The 17,405-nt window shown below is 41.6% G+C and overlaps 1 protein-coding gene across 2 annotated transcripts in view; it reads left to right on the top strand.

The window, feature by feature from the left end:
• The window catches only part of btaf1 (BTAF1 RNA polymerase II, B-TFIID transcription factor-associated), a 36,044-nt gene extending 20,158 nt beyond the window's left edge, over window positions 1–15,886 (top strand). The window contains exons 19-38 of one of the 2 annotated variants that reach the window (XM_034681277.1): window positions 93–296; window positions 494–911; window positions 1,416–1,603; window positions 1,698–1,854; window positions 2,260–2,369; window positions 3,287–3,488; window positions 4,133–4,281; window positions 4,418–4,570; window positions 4,978–5,099; window positions 8,978–9,145; window positions 9,303–9,380; window positions 9,463–9,592; window positions 9,679–9,820; window positions 10,250–10,380; window positions 10,714–10,833; window positions 11,120–11,272; window positions 11,997–12,208; window positions 12,325–12,484; window positions 13,008–13,178; window positions 14,788–15,886. In XM_034681277.1, the coding sequence (XP_034537168.1) occupies window positions 93–296; window positions 494–911; window positions 1,416–1,603; window positions 1,698–1,854; window positions 2,260–2,369; window positions 3,287–3,488; window positions 4,133–4,281; window positions 4,418–4,570; window positions 4,978–5,099; window positions 8,978–9,145; window positions 9,303–9,380; window positions 9,463–9,592; window positions 9,679–9,820; window positions 10,250–10,380; window positions 10,714–10,833; window positions 11,120–11,272; window positions 11,997–12,208; window positions 12,325–12,484; window positions 13,008–13,178; window positions 14,788–14,928 (3,309 nt within the window). In that variant the 3' untranslated portion in view covers window positions 14,929–15,886. The remainder of the gene's footprint in view (window positions 1–92; window positions 297–493; window positions 912–1,415; window positions 1,604–1,697; window positions 1,855–2,259; window positions 2,370–3,286; window positions 3,489–4,132; window positions 4,282–4,417; window positions 4,571–4,977; window positions 5,100–8,977; window positions 9,146–9,302; window positions 9,381–9,462; window positions 9,593–9,678; window positions 9,821–10,249; window positions 10,381–10,713; window positions 10,834–11,119; window positions 11,273–11,996; window positions 12,209–12,324; window positions 12,485–13,007; window positions 13,179–14,787) is intronic. The other variant, XM_034681278.1, reaches the window with a different exon arrangement.
• Window positions 15,887–17,405: the final 1,519 nt, after the last annotated feature.

Below are 17,405 nucleotides of genomic sequence, written 5' to 3'. Positions count from 1 at the left end.
CCAAAACTGCTTGTTTATTGTGGAATCTTTTCAGATTTTTTTGGTGGATCAGGATTTTAAAATAACCAAAAATGCATTTATTTGTCTGTCAGGATTGTCAGCTAGTGTCGTCCATGGTGCAGCCTCGTCTTCTGGCCATTCTGTCTGAGCAGTTGTACTACGATGAGATTGCGATCCCCTTCACACGCATGCAGAATGAATGCAAGCAGCTCATTGCACTGCTAGCTGAATCCAACATAGACCTGCAAGACCGCATGAACTGTAGTGTTTTCACTATAGATCAAGCTAATGAACTGGTAAGTCCACCTGCACATATATGTTAGAGCACCTGATTAGATGAGACAGGAACCTTTGCACAGACCTCTGTCACCTGAATGAACTGTGAATCAGTCAAAACCAAATATTTTAAAATGCCATCCTAAACTTAGTTGAAAGGTTTTCAGGCTTGTTAAGTTCCTCTCTTACTTTCGATGTCTCCCTACTTGTTTCCTAGGTAACCACCATCTTTACCAACTCAACAGAAGCTCTGGACGACAAATCCAAACAGTGGCAGGCGCTGGACAGTAAACGACAGCAGGCTCAGGCCACAGTGCTGGAGACGAGCACAGAATGGCAGCTGCTGCATTTGCGGGTTCACATGTTTACAGCCTGTGCGGTCGTTAACCTGCAGGCTCTTCCTGACAAACTCAACCCCCTGATCCGGCCTCTGATGGAGGCCATCAAGCGGGAGGAGAACACCCTGATCCAGGGATATGCTGCTTCTTTTATAGCCAAGCTGCTGCAGCAGTGTGCTGGACGCTCACCATGCCCGAACCCCAAGATCATCAAAAACCTCTGTGCCTCGGCCTGTGTCGACTCTGCAGCCACACCTTCATCTGCCTGCCCCGTCCCCACACAGGACAACGCCAAAAGTAAGAGCTGTTGAAAAGTGGCCATGTATCCTTAATTCACACAATTTGTCTTCTACCAGGTTGCAGTTGGAAAAGACCCAATCTGATTGAACTGGCAAAGTTTTGGTTCAGGTACCACCTAGGAACGGTTCACAGTCATGGATTATAAAAATGAACAAAACAACCCTTAGTCTTGAAACCACATTTAACTTTTAAGCTGACTACCAGGTGTTTGGTTGACTAAATTTTAAATGTCAACATTTTTTCTTGCCTTTAGGGAAACTAGAACACTGTTATACATACGTTTACCTATTAAAATATCACTCAACACAACATAGGTCTTTCATAACAGATTATTAGTCTTTACTCTTGACTGGTATTTTGTAAATGTTTAATGATCAAATATTAGTTTAACGTATAACAGATCCACCATGTGACTTGCTGCTTAATGCATCTTTTTAAACAATGAAATCCACTTGAACAGAAAGTGTGACAATAACTCTTTCTCCTTGTTCTTCATGTCAGTAGGCTGTGGGTTGGAAAAGGACGGCATGCATCACATGGTCAACAAAACCCGAGGAATCATCACCCTGTACCGTCACCAAAAAGCAGCATTTGCCATCACCAGTAAAAGGGGGCCAACCCCTAAAGCTCCAAAGACCCCCACCACAGAGCTTCCTCCCGGCAGCACCATCAGCACAGATAATGATGAGGTGAAGATCGCTGCCGTTTACATCTTCACAACATTCACTTCATATGAACTTGAGTTTGTGTTGATCCTCCGTCATATGATTTGTTCTTTTTCAGAGCAAGAAACCATTTCTTATCCAGAGACGAGGGGCAGAGTTCTCCCTCACAACTATAGCCAAACACTTTGGTGCAGACTTTACAAAGTCTCTGCCTTACCTGTGGGAGAACACAGTGGGACCTCTGAGATCAGTGGTGACTGACAGTTACCGCATAGGTATGTTGATTTGGTGCTAAAGCTCTCTAACTTGGAGAAGACAAGAGGTTAGAGTTTGAGAGAAGCGAGGGGTTCACTGATGTCAAGCTTTAGCTCTACTATCAGCTGAATGTGACCATAATTTACAAATGGAAATTATACTGTATTGAGGAAGACTTGAAACTACAGATTGAGATGATGAACTTGCTTTGTAAGTACATACGTTACCAGGGTGATATTGAAGACAAAAGCAGGGCCAGTGTGTAATCAGTGCCATTCTGCAATAACTGGTTTTAAAGCCCCTTCCTTTTTTCCCTCACAGTTCACAAGTGTTTGCTACTTCTGATTAATGGTGTACAATAAGCACTAGCTCTGATCGTTAGGAGTTCTAGTTCTGATGAGTCCTGTGTCTTTCATGTGTTTCAGACAGGCAGGTTGAGCTGGAGAGGGGAGACGCTGTAGCTCAGGAACTGGTGAACTCTCTACAAGTGCTGGAGGTCATGGCTGGAGCCATGTCTGCTGAACTCAAACCTCTGGTAAGACTGCTGGTGCACTGCTGCTCCCTCTGCTTAAACGACACCACTTACTGAAGTCTCATCACTGATTCACATTTAATCATATGTAGACTATCAGTTATATGAACCATGTGGGGTTATCCAAAGCTTGATCCATAAGGCAACTGGGCTGGTAGAGGCTTCTTCAGTTCTGACCAGACTGGGGAAGAGCTCGAAGAAATAAGCCACTAACAGTCGTGGGTGTGTCCAGGAGTCACAAAGGGTCCTGAGTAGGCTTGTTAGTCTAGTTCCTGACAGTCGTTCAGAACCTCCTGGCAGTCGTTAGCCTAGTTCCTGACAGTCGTTAGGGTGATAGGTCAGCTGTGAGTCGACCCATCACCCTAACGACTGTCAGGAACTAGGCTAACGACCCTACTTTGGTCAGTCTGGTCAGAACTGAAGGGTCCTGACTGATCAGTCTGGTCAGAACTGAAGAAGCCTTTTGGAGGAGAGGTGAAACGCCTTCAAGAATTTCTACCAGTCCAGTTGCCTTACGGATCAAGCTTTGGATTACCATGACCTGGATGACTGAGAACCTTCACAGACATGTGGGGTTAGTTACCAACGACTTGAGGGGTCATTTAGGTGTACTTCTGTCTGTTTTTGTTTCTCACATTTTAACTCTGTTGGAACAAATGAACATCCTGGGCACTGAACGCTTTAAGAAAGCATCACTTTGTACATTTTTGCTTTAGGAGGAACTATCTTTAAGTGTTGGTGTCGATTCTAGCAAACAAACAATCCAACAGTCTGTGATACTACATGCATAATAATCATGGATTCTGTCACCTACTAAAAAGATTAGGCAGACTATCCACATAAAATGCATCAGAGTGGTATTTAACTGGTTTGCAATCTGACGAGATCTATTCATTGTATTGTTTTTTTTCCCCCTCTAGCTCTTGGAGCACCTGCCTCACTTGTTCACCTGCCTGCAGCATCCATACACAGCAGTGCGTCACATGACTGCACGCTGTGTGGGCGTGCTGAGTAAGATTGCCATGCTGGAGACCATGAACAGTTTTCTGGAGTGTGTGCTGCCCTGGTTAGCAGCGATTGGTGACTGCACCAAACAGGAGGGTGCAATCGAGGCTTTGGCCTGTATCCTTCATGCACTGATGCCAGTGAAAATTTTTTAAAATGTCTTTTAATGTGTCACATACCCAGAATCTCTACTGCTTAAACTCTGATCCATATTCGAGTGAACATACCCTTAAAAAAGAGAGGGATTGAAAGTGCCAAAAAAAGCATTCAGATGTTTTTTCACATGAATTTTACCAAATTATTACTTAAATGAATCGATCCAGTGTAGAAACATGGACCAAATATTCCTTAACGCCTTTAGTTCCTTGAACCATGTATAATTCTTTCAGTTTTTAGATTATTTTAATGTCTATTAGCTAAGTAAAAAGGCATCATCAGGTTTCATTTGCAGAAATAATTGAGATTTTTCTATTTTTAGTTGACCTTTCTTTAAGTATCTACCGATGCTTAATATGCTTAAAATCTGTACAACCCAAAGGTTGTGTGGGTTCAGCAATTTCTCACGACCTCATGATATCATCCACAAAAGCACAACCTGATGACTCAAAAGTTCCATCTTTGTGCAGTAAAAAGAATGAAAGCATGAGCTGATAAAAAAGTGGGATAATAAAAGAAAAGGTGACATGCCACAACCACTGGGGTGAAAGCGTGGATCTCTTAGTTGCTACTGTACAGTTGTGTCCTTGACTCGCATCTCTCAGGTGTCATGGAGCAGCTGGACGTGGACATTGTTCCCTACATTGTGCTGCTTGTCGTACCAGTGCTCGGCCGAATGAGTGACCCCAGTGACAGCATCCGTTTCATGGCCACACAGTGCTTTGCCACACTCATTCGCCTGCTGCCTCTGGAGGTAAAGACTAGAAGGCTACCATGCAGTTTATCATGCAATTTTCAGAATCTGTAAAACAGATCACACACTTGTTTAGCAGCGATGTGTAAGGATCAAGTGTTCTGCTTCTAAAGGTTTGTGTTCTCTCGTCTACCAGGCAGGTATCCCCGACCCACCAGCCATGTCTGCAGACCTGATCCGCCAAAAAGCCAGAGAACGCCACTTTCTGGAGCAACTGCTGGATGGCAGAAAACTGGAGAACTACAAGATCCCTGTACCCATTAAGGCTGAACTCAGGAAGTACCAGCAGGTGGGTCTTTTTCTCTGTGACACCTTCTTAAGCAGAAAAAAACAGATGCCCATGCTTTGTTTTCCACATTTAAACAACATCAGGTGTTCATGCCCCAGCTGCTTCTTGACCTTCAGTCTGAGTTTTTTTATTAAACTTCACACAGACAGACAAAAAATATTTTCTTGACAGAGTAAATTCAAAGCAGTCAACCAAAGATGGGTTGGGTGCATCTGCTGTGACCAGCCATCCATCTTTTGAAAGTTGAAGTGCCGAAATCCAGTTTTTAAGTGCAACACTTTGTCACAATACAGCCGCCTGCTCTGAAAGTCAACCTTTGCTGTCAACGGATGGGCTGCTTCTGTTTCTCTCTCGGTGACAGATTGATGCTTTGGTTATTTACGTTCCTTCTGTGTGTTGCCCCACAGGATGGCGTGAACTGGCTGTCCTTCCTGAACAAATACAAGCTCCACGGGATCCTGTGTGACGACATGGGCCTCGGCAAGACGCTGCAGTCCATCTGCATCCTGGCAGGAGATCACTACCTCAGGTACTCGGTCCAGAAAGCACCCTCACTGTTGTTGTTGTTGTTTTGACTTGCAATCTGACAGCTTTAGCACACTGACTCACCCTCGGTCATTTGAAGTATTTGTATTGGTGTTGTCCTAATTGCAACACTTTTTAAAAACACACAGACTTAATGTTTTCAGGAGAAGAACTCTGATGTGTCTTCTATGATGACTTAGGGTTTCAGCATTGTTACAGAATTTTGATGATACTTTTGAATCTATGGGAGGAAAAAAAAAAGGGTTCTTGACATAAACTGATATTTTTACTCTCAGCCTGGTTACACTAGTGTTATACTTTCTGTGGGGTTTCATGGACTGTGTAAATGCTGGTGGCATTTGATGTAATCAGATCGTTTGTCGTCCACCATGTCCGGTTCTGTTATGACGGTTTAAACCAAGCTTTTATTTTGATAGCAACGATTTGTGTATGTTGCCCTGTCAAGTTGTGTGTAGGTGACAGTGTGCCACTTTATTTACTCTAGCCAGAGTAAACGATCAACTACAACATGCCAGACTCATCCGTGAGTCAGCCAGAGCTAATAGAGCTAATAACCACAGAGTGCATCACTACTGTAACAGAGGAACACAGGTCAACACAGCAGGTGATACAATGTAGCATGAATCACTTTGAAACAAACGGTGTAACGACTCAGCTATGACATTCATAGCTGAGTCATTTCAGCCTTTTAAGTTAGCACAAGCTAACTTTGTCACGTTTCTAAACCTAGAAGTGGAAAGAGAGAAAATAGGAACCCAGCTACAGAACCAGTTTACTGTTCCTGTGTGTCTAACTTCTACTACACTTAATCTCAAAGGTAAAAACTGTCCATTTTATCAGAGAGCATCTTCAGTTTGAACACCAGCTACTTTTTAGTTTCATATTTTTCATTCAAAATATGACATGATGATATCATGGTAAAAAAAATCCTTTTCACGGCCTACCACTATGCACATTAATTAATACATTTATATAACTTCATTAAAGTTAATTCAAGCTTTATCAACTGCAGAAAAAAGGTATGGGCATAAAATGGAACACACATTTTAATTATGTAATAAAATAAATATACCAAAATAAGCCATTCTGTTAGGAACAATTTTTCTTTTGTTCTCGGGAAAATAGTTTGCAGCTAAAATTATGAAGAAATAAACACAAAAGAATCAGTGTGAAACTTTTTGGGGTACATCTGCGCTGTGATGTTAGCTCTTTAAGCAGCTTAAAAGTAGTGAATCATTATCTCACTGTCCTTCTGTGTCCTCACTGTTTTGAACCAAAGTCGTCTTTTTCTCACTATCTAACCTCCAAATGCTCCAAAAGCTTCATCTGCAGACAACAATCACTCCATTTGTTTCCTTTGTGAGGATTCCCTCTGACCCATCTACCTGTATTCCCACAATGTATGTCTCTAGAGTTTACTAGAGTTAGAATAGAGCATCATCCCATGACTGGCTAGCTTGTTTATGAAACTATGTAGCTGACTATTAGTCCACTTTATACTAAAGCAACCACAATGAGGTTGTATCTGTCACCATAGATCTGTTTTGTTCAAGAATGAAAATACCCTTATCATTTTAAATGCTGTTTTCTATCTAAGAAAAAAAAAGAGTCAAACGTTTCAGTCAAAAGATTGATTTTGGTTCTAATCCCCGTGTTAGGGATTATTAAAAAAGTTTACACATGCTGATGATATTAAAGCACCAGTCTGAATCATGAAATGCTGGAAAATAGCTCAGATTGATTTGTTTTAAAACAAATCAATATTTCAGTTTCTAAACTATGTTGAGGGTGAGATCCGATAATGTATAAATCCTAATGATATAATACAACGTACCTAATGTAGAGGTTGGAAAGATTGTGTTGCTTTTCTTGCCGAAGTTCACCATAAGCTAATTTGATTGATGAGAGTTGCAAAATTATTACACAACTTGACAAAAATACAACAATATGATGAGATCTGACTGAACACAGCAGAGTGTTGGTCGTTTCAATGCATTCAGACACATAGGGGACCCCTGAGGGCCTGAAGATAACATTTTGGCGTTTTGGCTGTGTCCCTTTTTGTACAGAGATTTCATATTATGTAGCGAAGATGATGAAATCCTTAAAGGTGACATATCATGCAAAATTGACTTTTTAATGGTTCTTTACCTGAAATATGTTTCCCTGGCATGTCTACAAACCCCCCGAGAATGAAAAAAATCCATTCTGCCCCTGTTTTGATTTCTACACCTTTCTGTAAATGTGTGTGAAACGAGCCGTTTCAAACTTCCGTGTTTTTGTTACGTCACAACAATATCCGGTCTGTCACGGAGTCAGAGCTCGGAGCTTGTTCAGCCCATAGACTGTATAAAATAATACTGAATCCCTCCCCGTTTTTCATTACCTGCACAAATGTGTGCTAACAAGGAGCTTAGGAGGGAGGCATGCTAGTTGTAGGCTGTCTTAATAAACACAAAGGTCGGTTTTACTCCCCACGTCTGCAGATTTGAAGATCTAGTGGATGATTTTTATTTATCATGGATAAGTGCTAGCGCTAGTTAGCATAGCTACATAGCTACATGTCGTAGCTGTAGCTGTGTACCAAGACACACGTCGACATACTGACAAATAAAACAACAAGAAACACTAAATCTGTGACCAATCCTTCATAAAAGGTCCTGCTGCCTTTCTGGCAGAGGTCGGTTTAACTCCCCACGTCTGCAGATTTGAAGATCTAGTGGATGATTTTTATTTATCATGGATAAGTGCTAGCGCTAGTTAGCATAGCCACATAGCTACATGTTCGTAGCTGTGTACCAAGACACACGTCTACATACTGATAAATAAAACAACAAGAAACACTAAATCTATGACCAATCCTTCAGAAAGGTCCTGCAGGCGCCTCTCCGTCAGGATCAGATTCTGTATCAGATTCAGAGGGTTGAAGTAACGCGATCTCTGAGCAGCCGTGTATATTCAGCCAACATGTAAACATTAGATCAACGTGCTGGAGAGCCAAGGCACATCCACTTCCGGAGGGGGCGTGCTCAGAGGGAAAACAGAGTGTTCTGAAGAGGACTGAAGAAGAGGGTTTTCAGGCATGCCAAAATCTGATTTCAAAGTGTTTTTTTGAGCATTAACTTTAAAGACATGTTTTGAGGACCTCTTAGACCAATATATATTGATGAAAAAAGCGTGATATGTCACCTTTAAACTCTTTGCAGTTTCATGCTGAGGAACATTATTCTGAAATTGTTGAAGTATTTGCTCACACAGTCTATTGCAGGGTGGCGAACCTCTTCCCCTTTCACTCTCTGGAGTGTCTTTTTTTTATACCCTGTCATGTTAATAACCAGTAGAAAATGAACCTCATTAGTTGGTAGATGTTCATCCAGGTGTTTTTTTTTTTATCAGCATTACACCATTTTTGCAGCATTTTTTTGTCTGTCCGAACGTTTTGTGAATATGTTGCTGGCATCAAATTAAAAATGAGAATCTTACACATTAGGTTGTATCAAATGTATTTTTTATTGTATGTATTGATAAATAAGATATCCTGTTTTACTAATGAACATCTTTTCTAAGTTATGCCACAAATAAAAAGCAGACAGGTTTGTCTTAATTGAAGTAAAAAGGGGGATTTCCTTCAGAATGCTCAGCCTATTATATTAAAGTATGAGAATAGATTTCTATTCATGTCTGACTACAGTGAGCCTGCCACATGCTGTGCAGTCAAACAATACACAAAGCCTAATTTGACATTTTGAACATCAACACTGACTTGATCTCATTGTTCTTTAAAAGGCTCCTTCATGTTTGAGCTGCTGTTTGAGTAAACTCCACTCTGCCTCACCGTGTGTGTGTTTGATGTCTTTTCAGGGCTCAGGAATATGCCAAGACTAAAGCCGCAGACTGCAGCCCCATGCCCTCCCTGGTGGTTTGTCCTCCCACGCTGACCGGACACTGGGTGGATGAAGTGGGCAAGTTCTGCTCTAAAGAGTACCTCAACCCGCTGCACTATACTGGGCCTCCTACAGAACGAATGCGGTAAAGATTACTCAGACATTTAAGTGAGGAAAAACTCCTGTCAGTGCTGACGAGACATAACCTTCACAGGATGGCTCCAGACTTTAGAAGCTGAATAAATACTGTGAAAGAAAGCACTGTGTAACAATCAATAAACAGGCTTTGTTTTTTCTTTCAGGTTACAACACCAAGTAAAGAAACACAATCTTATAGTCGCCTCTTACGATGTCGTACGGAATGACGTCGACTTTTTTAGGTATGTTTTTAACTGGAATGATAGAATGTTCTCTGATGGCTGGCACTCATTTCATAAAGTGTTTTTTTTCTACCCTTTGCAGAAATATCAAATTCAACTACTGTATCCTTGATGAGGGTCATGTGATCAAAAATGGGAAAACCAAACTCTCTAAAGCCATCAAGCAGCTGGCCGCCAACTTCAGAGTCATCCTGTCAGGAACACCCATACAGGTGAGGGCTTGTTTTTGGTATCTGGAAATAAACATCTCTCCTTGTACTCGTTACAGCGAACCATAAGTTCCACTGTCCCTCCACAGAACAATGTCCTGGAGCTGTGGTCGTTGTTTGACTTCCTCATGCCGGGCTTCTTGGGAACAGAACGCCAGTTTGCTGCTCGATACGGAAAACCCATCCTGGCAAGCCGTGACGCCAAAAGTTCGTCACGGGAACAGGAAGCAGGTATTGATGATTTTATCAAAAATTTGACATTTTATTTGAATCACTTAGAAAGAGAAAAAACATACAAATAAGTAGACAGACAACAACACACGTACAAATTAATACATTGTTATTACAGAAAAACAGAGGAAAGTAGGGATGAATAAATAAATATTAAATAACAAATTAAAGAACGGTAAAAAACAAAAACTCAATCCCTTGACCTTCATGAACATTATTTCTTATTACCTCTGTTTAATCTGGATTATTTTGGGACATTGTTATGGCACCACATGCTAACTGCTCCATTGCGCAGATTAAAACACACACACGGGTTCCAGACGACCGATCTGTTTCTGAATGATTTCGTTTGTAAGAAGCGGCCTATTTGATTTCTCATTAGATCTGAACTCTCCCAACAACCCCTAAAACTTGAATCTGCCCCCCCAGGTGTTCTGGCGATGGAGGCCCTACATCGACAGGTACTGCCCTTCCTCCTGAGGAGGATGAAAGAGGACGTGCTTCAGGACCTTCCTCCTAAAATAATCCAGGACTATTATTGCAACCTGAGTCCCCTTCAGGTACCTGCATACATTTTCTTTACCATCTGGTTGCTGAATGTAGCTGCTTCCGTGTTTTCTTCTTCTTTGTTTTCCTCTTTTACTTCTATTTTGTTTTGCTTCTTTTTGTCTGCCTCCTGTCCCACCTTCTCTTCTATCTCTTCTCATATTCCCCTCTCTTTTGCTTTTTTACTTCCTCATCATGTAATTAGTTCTATTACTGTTTTCATCATGCACAGACTTTGGATGTAAGTTTGTTGGATAAAGTGGGATGTTTGTTTACATCATTTTAAATAAAAAAATTATAGTATAACCACCTAACATGGATCTCTCTCTCGCTCTCTTTGCTTGCAGGTGCAGTTATATGAAGACTTTGCAAAGTCTCGAGCCAAAGCCAGTGTGGAGGACAGCATCTCTGTGGCCTCAGCAGAAGAGGAGAAGCCTAAACTGAAGGCCACAGGGCATGTTTTCCAGGTACAGTTCTTCTTTCCAGATATTTCTCTCTAGTTGGCATCAAGTGGAATCCAAAACCAAGCTTAAGACTGGGGAGGAATCTTTTGCCTCAACGCTTTTCTTCTTTATTTTCGACTTTGTTGCCTTTGTTGTCACACGTTCAGTCCGAATTCCATTTTTCTCATTTTAATAAATTGAAGTGTGAGCATTAATTTTTCAAACTTGCTCCCTCTCTTATTCTTTTGTACAGATGCAGTTCATTATGACCATGTGGTAAATTTTCCTGCTTGTTTCTCCATTCTTTTAGGCGCTGCAGTATCTGCGGAAGCTGTGTAACCACCCGAGCTTAGTCCTGACCCCGCAGCATCCCGAGTACAAACGCGTCACAGAACAGCTGTCGGGCCAGAGCTCCAGTTTACGAGACATTCAGCACGCGCCCAAACTCTCTGCTCTCAAACAGGTAGATAGCTGCATCACATCACTACAACTCGGTTTGAAAAGGGTTACTTTGTTATTAGAAGTACATGCATACAATAACAATCCTTCTCTTTATTATTTAGGACTCAAAATGATTATTAAACCCCCTTACTTTTACAACAATTGGTTTAGCCCTCCACCAGCTCACAGAACAGCACACATGCACTGCAGGTGTTGTCATCATGGGAACCACAGCACATCCTCTCTTTGACCCTTACACTTAGGTACACAGAGCCGCTGATGAAAGGAAAACACTTACTCAAAAGTCGCCTTATACAACTGAGTGTCTGTCTTGAGTAGCAAGCAGACTATCAGTGCAGCAGCAGTGTGTCCATGTTTACATGTTACAGGCATGTGGCATGCACACCCTGCACTGTGTGCTCTGTTGGAGGGCTCCATTTCTGTGAAGCTAGACCGACTCTCTTTAAGAAAAGTCAAAGAAAATGATAAACAGGAAATTTTCCCTTTTCAGTATCAGGGGAAAAAAATAAAACACGTTTCAGGAAATTTTTCAGACATTGCACACCCTGGATTGTGACTGTGGCACATGTGTGCATTGCAGAGGGGATGATTAAAGGATATATCATTACAGTCCCAGTGTTCATTTTTATCAAAACTATGTGCTTTTATTCCACTGGAGCTACCAAACACTTGGTTGTTATAAAAAGCTTGGTATAAAAAGCTTGTGCTTATGTTCTGTTCTCCAGCTGCTATTGGATTGTGGTCTCGGTGGTGGTGGAGGCTCAGAAGGAGGCACAGAGGCCGTGGTGGCCCAGCATCGTGTGCTCATTTTCTGTCAGCTGAAAAGCATGCTGGATATTGTGGAGCACGACCTGCTGAAACCCAAACTGCCCTCCGTCACCTACCTGAGGCTGGATGGCAGCGTGCAGGCCGGCCTGCGTCACTCCATCGTCTCCAGGTCGGTGCAATTAAACTACTTCATCACTTTTCATTCTAAAATGTGAACTTTGATGGCAGCTTATTCAAGATAGAAGAAAATGTATCTGATCCTAATTTAAACCTTCTCTCTTTCAGGTTTAACAATGACCCGTCCATAGATGTGCTGCTGCTGACCACTCATGTTGGGGGTCTGGGTCTGAACCTGACGGGTGCAGACACGGTGGTGTTCGTGGAACATGACTGGAACCCCATGAGGGATCTGCAGGCCATGGACCGAGCCCACAGGATAGGACAGGTACTGAACAGAATAGATGTCAGGTTCATGTTTGAAAAATTAGTAAAATGATGTTTGCTCTTTGATCATCAATCAAAAGAAGTCTGTTTTCAGAAAGATGTGTGCAAAAAGACAAAGACCACACAGCATAGATCATTTCAACCTGCAGCTGTACTTTTAGAGGCACCATGGAGAGCTCTGAGTCAGAGATATCAAAGATTAACACAAACATAATATAGCAGCTTTCACCCTTCTCTTTTTATCCAAACAAACTGGTTCTTATAAAGTGGGTTGTCTCATTTCTATTTTAAAATTCCAGTTGTATTACACTGGTATTGTCTCCCACATTGGGATGTTCATCAGTGTTTCCCTGATGAATAATTAAACACAGCCTTTGAACAGTGTTGGATTGTGTGACACTGCTGCTCTTGTCTGAAACCAGTGAAGCAAATTGAACCAAGTGAAATGAACTTGGCAGGGCGGCTCTGTCCCCTTCTCGTCTGGTACTTTCTGTTAACGTTCTCATTGTGTACGTCTGCTGCAGAAACGGGTGGTGAACGTGTACAGGCTGATCACACGGGGCACGCTGGAGGAGAAGATCATGGGTCTGCAGAAATTTAAGATGAGCATCGCCAACACCATCATCAGCCAAGACAACTCTAGCATGCAGAGCATGGGCACGGACCAGCTCCTCAACCTGTTTACTCTGGACAAGGTGAGACCCCTAGGTGCTTCTGTCACTGACACCGTGTTGAGGATGGGGCTGATGGGGACTTCAGATCTCCCACGCAGAGCCAAGTATCAGATGGTTACTTCAATACATATGATAATCCGATGATCACAGCTTCTTCAATTTGAACAATTTAGATTTGGATCAAATAAATGAAACTTAATAAATAGAATAAAAAGAAAATATTTAAATTGAATTACATGCGATTTAAGATCTAATAGACAGCAAAGTAATGATTTTATATCCACATGGAATATCCTGTCTGTCAAAGTTCTGATGAACCCTGGTTTGAACTTCATCACTGTGAAGCATATTGTCTTCTACTTGGAGCATATTGTCTTCTACGTGGTATTGATCTGCTTCTAAAGAGGGAAACCAAACATACAACTTTAACTATGCTTGAAAATGTACGCTTACGTTTTTTTGAATGACACAAAGCGCATTTACTTTCCAATGAAGAGACTATGAGAACATCTGTAGGCCTCAGTCTGAAAGCTTTTGCTCCCCTCTGCAGTTTGTTATGAACCATGACTCCATAATAACAAAATAAGGTCACATTTTCACTTCATGGACTGTGCTGTCTTACGATGTGTGACAGAAATGAATCCAGCCCTGAAATATTCCTCGGTAGGCGTTTTAAACATGTTCTATTTTGCAAGTGCAAAAATGAAACAAAAATAATTAAAGCAATTTAATACAACCCTACATACATGCTGCACATATTCATACCTGCCTAGAGCTTCACATCAAACAATATGAAAATGAAGAGACCATCTCAAGATTACATTTTATTCTGGTTCTGGACTGAACGATCGTCTTGTGCTCGAGTAAGATTAATATTTCAGTTTTACTGTATACAACATTTCTCCCTACTTCTATAATTCCAAATACAATGTTCTTATTTTGGTCTTCATATTCACAGTAAATGGATATTAACATAAACACAGAAGCAATATGTCAGACCCAAAATAATGCAAAGAAAAGGCTTGTTCATATTTTATTTTTAAACAGCAGAGTCTGATGTAATGGAAGGAAAAGTTAGGAAGACTTCAGATCTATCAAGTGATATTACAGCCCTATTTTTTCACAGCTTTCAGGTGTCTTAGCAAGCTCTCACTCGCTCTTTAACATTACTGTTTAGTGGCGCTTTGTAACCTTGTCTGTAAGTACGTGTTGAAATTACACAGACTATGGAATAATATGGCTTCCATCTCCATGTTTTTTTTTGAAGCGGTATTAGAACCAAGGTAAGCTTCAGAAATGAATCAAAATCAGTTAAGCTGTTTGTGAAGAGATGTCAGAAGCACTAAAAGGTGTTTTATTATTCCAAAAAAAATTAGGGCAGGACTTAATAATCATTATTGCTTGGTTATAGAGACATACATATGGCCTCAAATTGCACCAGACTACAGGGAATAAAGTGATGCTCACAATATTATTGGTTGAGAAATGAGAGGAATCTCATTTGTAAATTTGGGTATACACATGTCAGATGTGTTTCCAGCTCAAACATTCACAGCTCTCCATTCATGTTTTGCTGCTGTTCCTGATAACCGTTCTTCACGTTTGACTGATTCGTCTAAATGTGTTTTAGGGGGAGAAGGCTGAGCAGATGCCGTCAACCTCAGGGAAGGCCTCCATGAAGTCTGTGCTGGACGGACTGGGAGAGTTATGGGACCAGCAGCAGTACGACACCGAGTACAACCTGGACACCTTCATGCACTCACTGCAGTAGCACTGCAAAACCCTCCGCCCTCATCTACACCGACGCAGCTCTATCTGCTGACCGAGCTGGACCTGGTCAGAGCTGAAGGAGACCCCAACTGCTGCAGATTGCTATCAGCTCACTTCGTTTAGCAGTGGGTGGACCTGGGACAGTTTAAGTACATGTCCCAAAGCAATAACTTTAAACACGGCTAAAACAAAAACTCAGTCTGCCTCAGACTAACAATTAGAAAGCATTAAAAGAATGTTTCTGAACATTTCTTCAGTATTTCAAACAGCCCCTCAGAACGGTGGTACAACATTGTGCCATATGTAACATCTCCAGTGTTAGTTTATATCATCTGCATTCATTAGCTGTTATATTGCATCATGACTCAGTTATCTGTTATTGTTTCAGCACCAGGTGCTTCTTCTACCGCTGTTGCTTTCCTCCCATGATGCACTGTAAGAGTAAACCGTGTTAAACTGCTTCAGACACAGTTGCCCTCCTATCTCCCTCATCTTGTGTTTTTAAAGCACTGCGACACCCAACACGCCTGTCAGCAGCTCTCTTTCTGATACAAACATGTTTTTGTTCAACAAAAGGGAAATGGGTCTAAGTGGTGACAGTATGGCATCACTGGCTTTTCAAACAGCACCTCGATGAGCCGTTTGTGCTACAGTAGGAAGAATCTCATCCTCCAGAGGGCGCTGCAGTTTCCACTCGCTCCAGGAGAGACTGTCCTCATGATCTGTGTGTTTTGAGAAATGAATGAGTGTGTCAAGCTCTTCCACATGTGGTGTCAGAAACAAGCACTTGAAGCAACGTTACAGAGACTGAACATGGGGCCAAGATGAATCTGGTACCTGAAAGATGCCACAAGTATTTTAACAAGAAAAAAACAAAACAGACTTGTACATATTTCTGTAACTGCTGCTTTTTGTTTATGATTGTGGAGTTGTAATAAATTCTACAGACCTTTGAACTACATATCTCTGTTTTTATTGCCCTGCATTTCAACATTGACAGCCAGTAGAAGTGTGGTTGGATGTCCAGGAATATTAATATTGATGTGACATAAATTAAATCTGGAAACCCAAGTCTACCTTTTGACACAGTTTCATATAGAGGAACAATTTAATGCTTTGTAACAGGACTACTTTGCATGATCTCATGACATTTTACAGACACCGCAGCGAATGGAGTTCTATCAAAAGTTAAATCCCTCCGGGTGCTTTGGTCTCAACTTTAAGGCCAAAGAAAAATCCTTTTAGAGGAGAGCTACTGGGCACAACCATCGACATCTGCCTCAACCTTTGTCAACTGCAAACGTCAACTTAAGTATTCCTGCAGAAGTCCTGTTAACACAAAACGAAACACGGTATGGGCTTTGGCAGAGTTGACGGACTGGTTGAGGGAAAAGAAAATGTCAGCAGACTTTGAAAGTTATGGTGATGTTGGGTGATGTTCAACTCTCCCTGAACCATTAAAGTTACTAACCATAGGCCTTTCTGGAGTCCCTGAGCTCCCTTGTCTCGTAGGTTCCTCTGAGTCACTGTCGTAGCTGGCCTGCTGCTGTGGACATTCCAGACGTCTGCTGCGACTACTACTATTCTTCTCACCGCTATCATCCCCCCCCCCCCCCCCCCCCCCCTCTCTCTCTCTCTCTCTCTCTCTCTCTCTCTCTCTCTCTCTCTCTCTCTCTCTCTCTCTCTCTGTCTCTCTCTCGCTGTCTCTCTCTCTCTCTCTCTCTCTCTCTCTCTCTCTCTCTCTCCCTCTCTCTCTCTCTCTCTCTCGAACCCCAACTAAGTCGAGGCAGAAGGCTGTCTAACATGAGTCTGGTTCTGCTTGAGATTTCTGCCTTAAAGGATATTTTCCTTGCTGTTGTAACTTGCTAAATGCTGCAAAGTGCTCTGCTCATGGTGGATTAAGATGAGATCAGACTGATTCCTGTCTGTAAGATAGAACTGGATCTTGTCCTGTCTTGATGTTGGGTCTTTATTAATAATATAACATAGCATACAGTCTAGTCCTGCTCTGTTTGTAAAAGCTTCTTGAGATAATGTTTGTTGTGATTTTGCGCTATAAAGATTGATTGATTGATTGATTGATTGATTAATGTGGTCACATTATGCTTGCGTTCAAACCGTGGGTTGACTTTTCCAATAATGAAAATTTTAAGATATTAATATGTACATTAATTCATACTGCAAGTATATAGCTGATACAAGCATAACGTGAGAGTTCTACCTGCCGACCGTGGACAGGGATTCTTTTTTGTATCTTTACATCATGCCTTACACAAAGCCACTATATTTAAAAAGCGTTAAAAATATGAAAGGAAAGATAACTCCAGTTAAATGTTAGCCAGGAATTAGTTCAATGCCATTGTGCCATCTTGAGGATGACATCAGTGTGTGACGGTCTAATGCAAGTTTTATGTGCTTCAATGTTCCTCCAGACCCAGTATCCACTATCAGGCTTTCTACTAGCCTGTCTAAGCTCCT

Source organism: Notolabrus celidotus, chromosome 4, assembly GCF_009762535.1.
Source record: "Notolabrus celidotus isolate fNotCel1 chromosome 4, fNotCel1.pri, whole genome shotgun sequence".
Taxonomy (NCBI): domain Eukaryota; kingdom Metazoa; phylum Chordata; class Actinopteri; order Labriformes; family Labridae; genus Notolabrus; species Notolabrus celidotus.
Note: the sequence above shows the minus strand (reverse complement) of the source record. Positions and strands in the feature narration are given on the sequence as shown.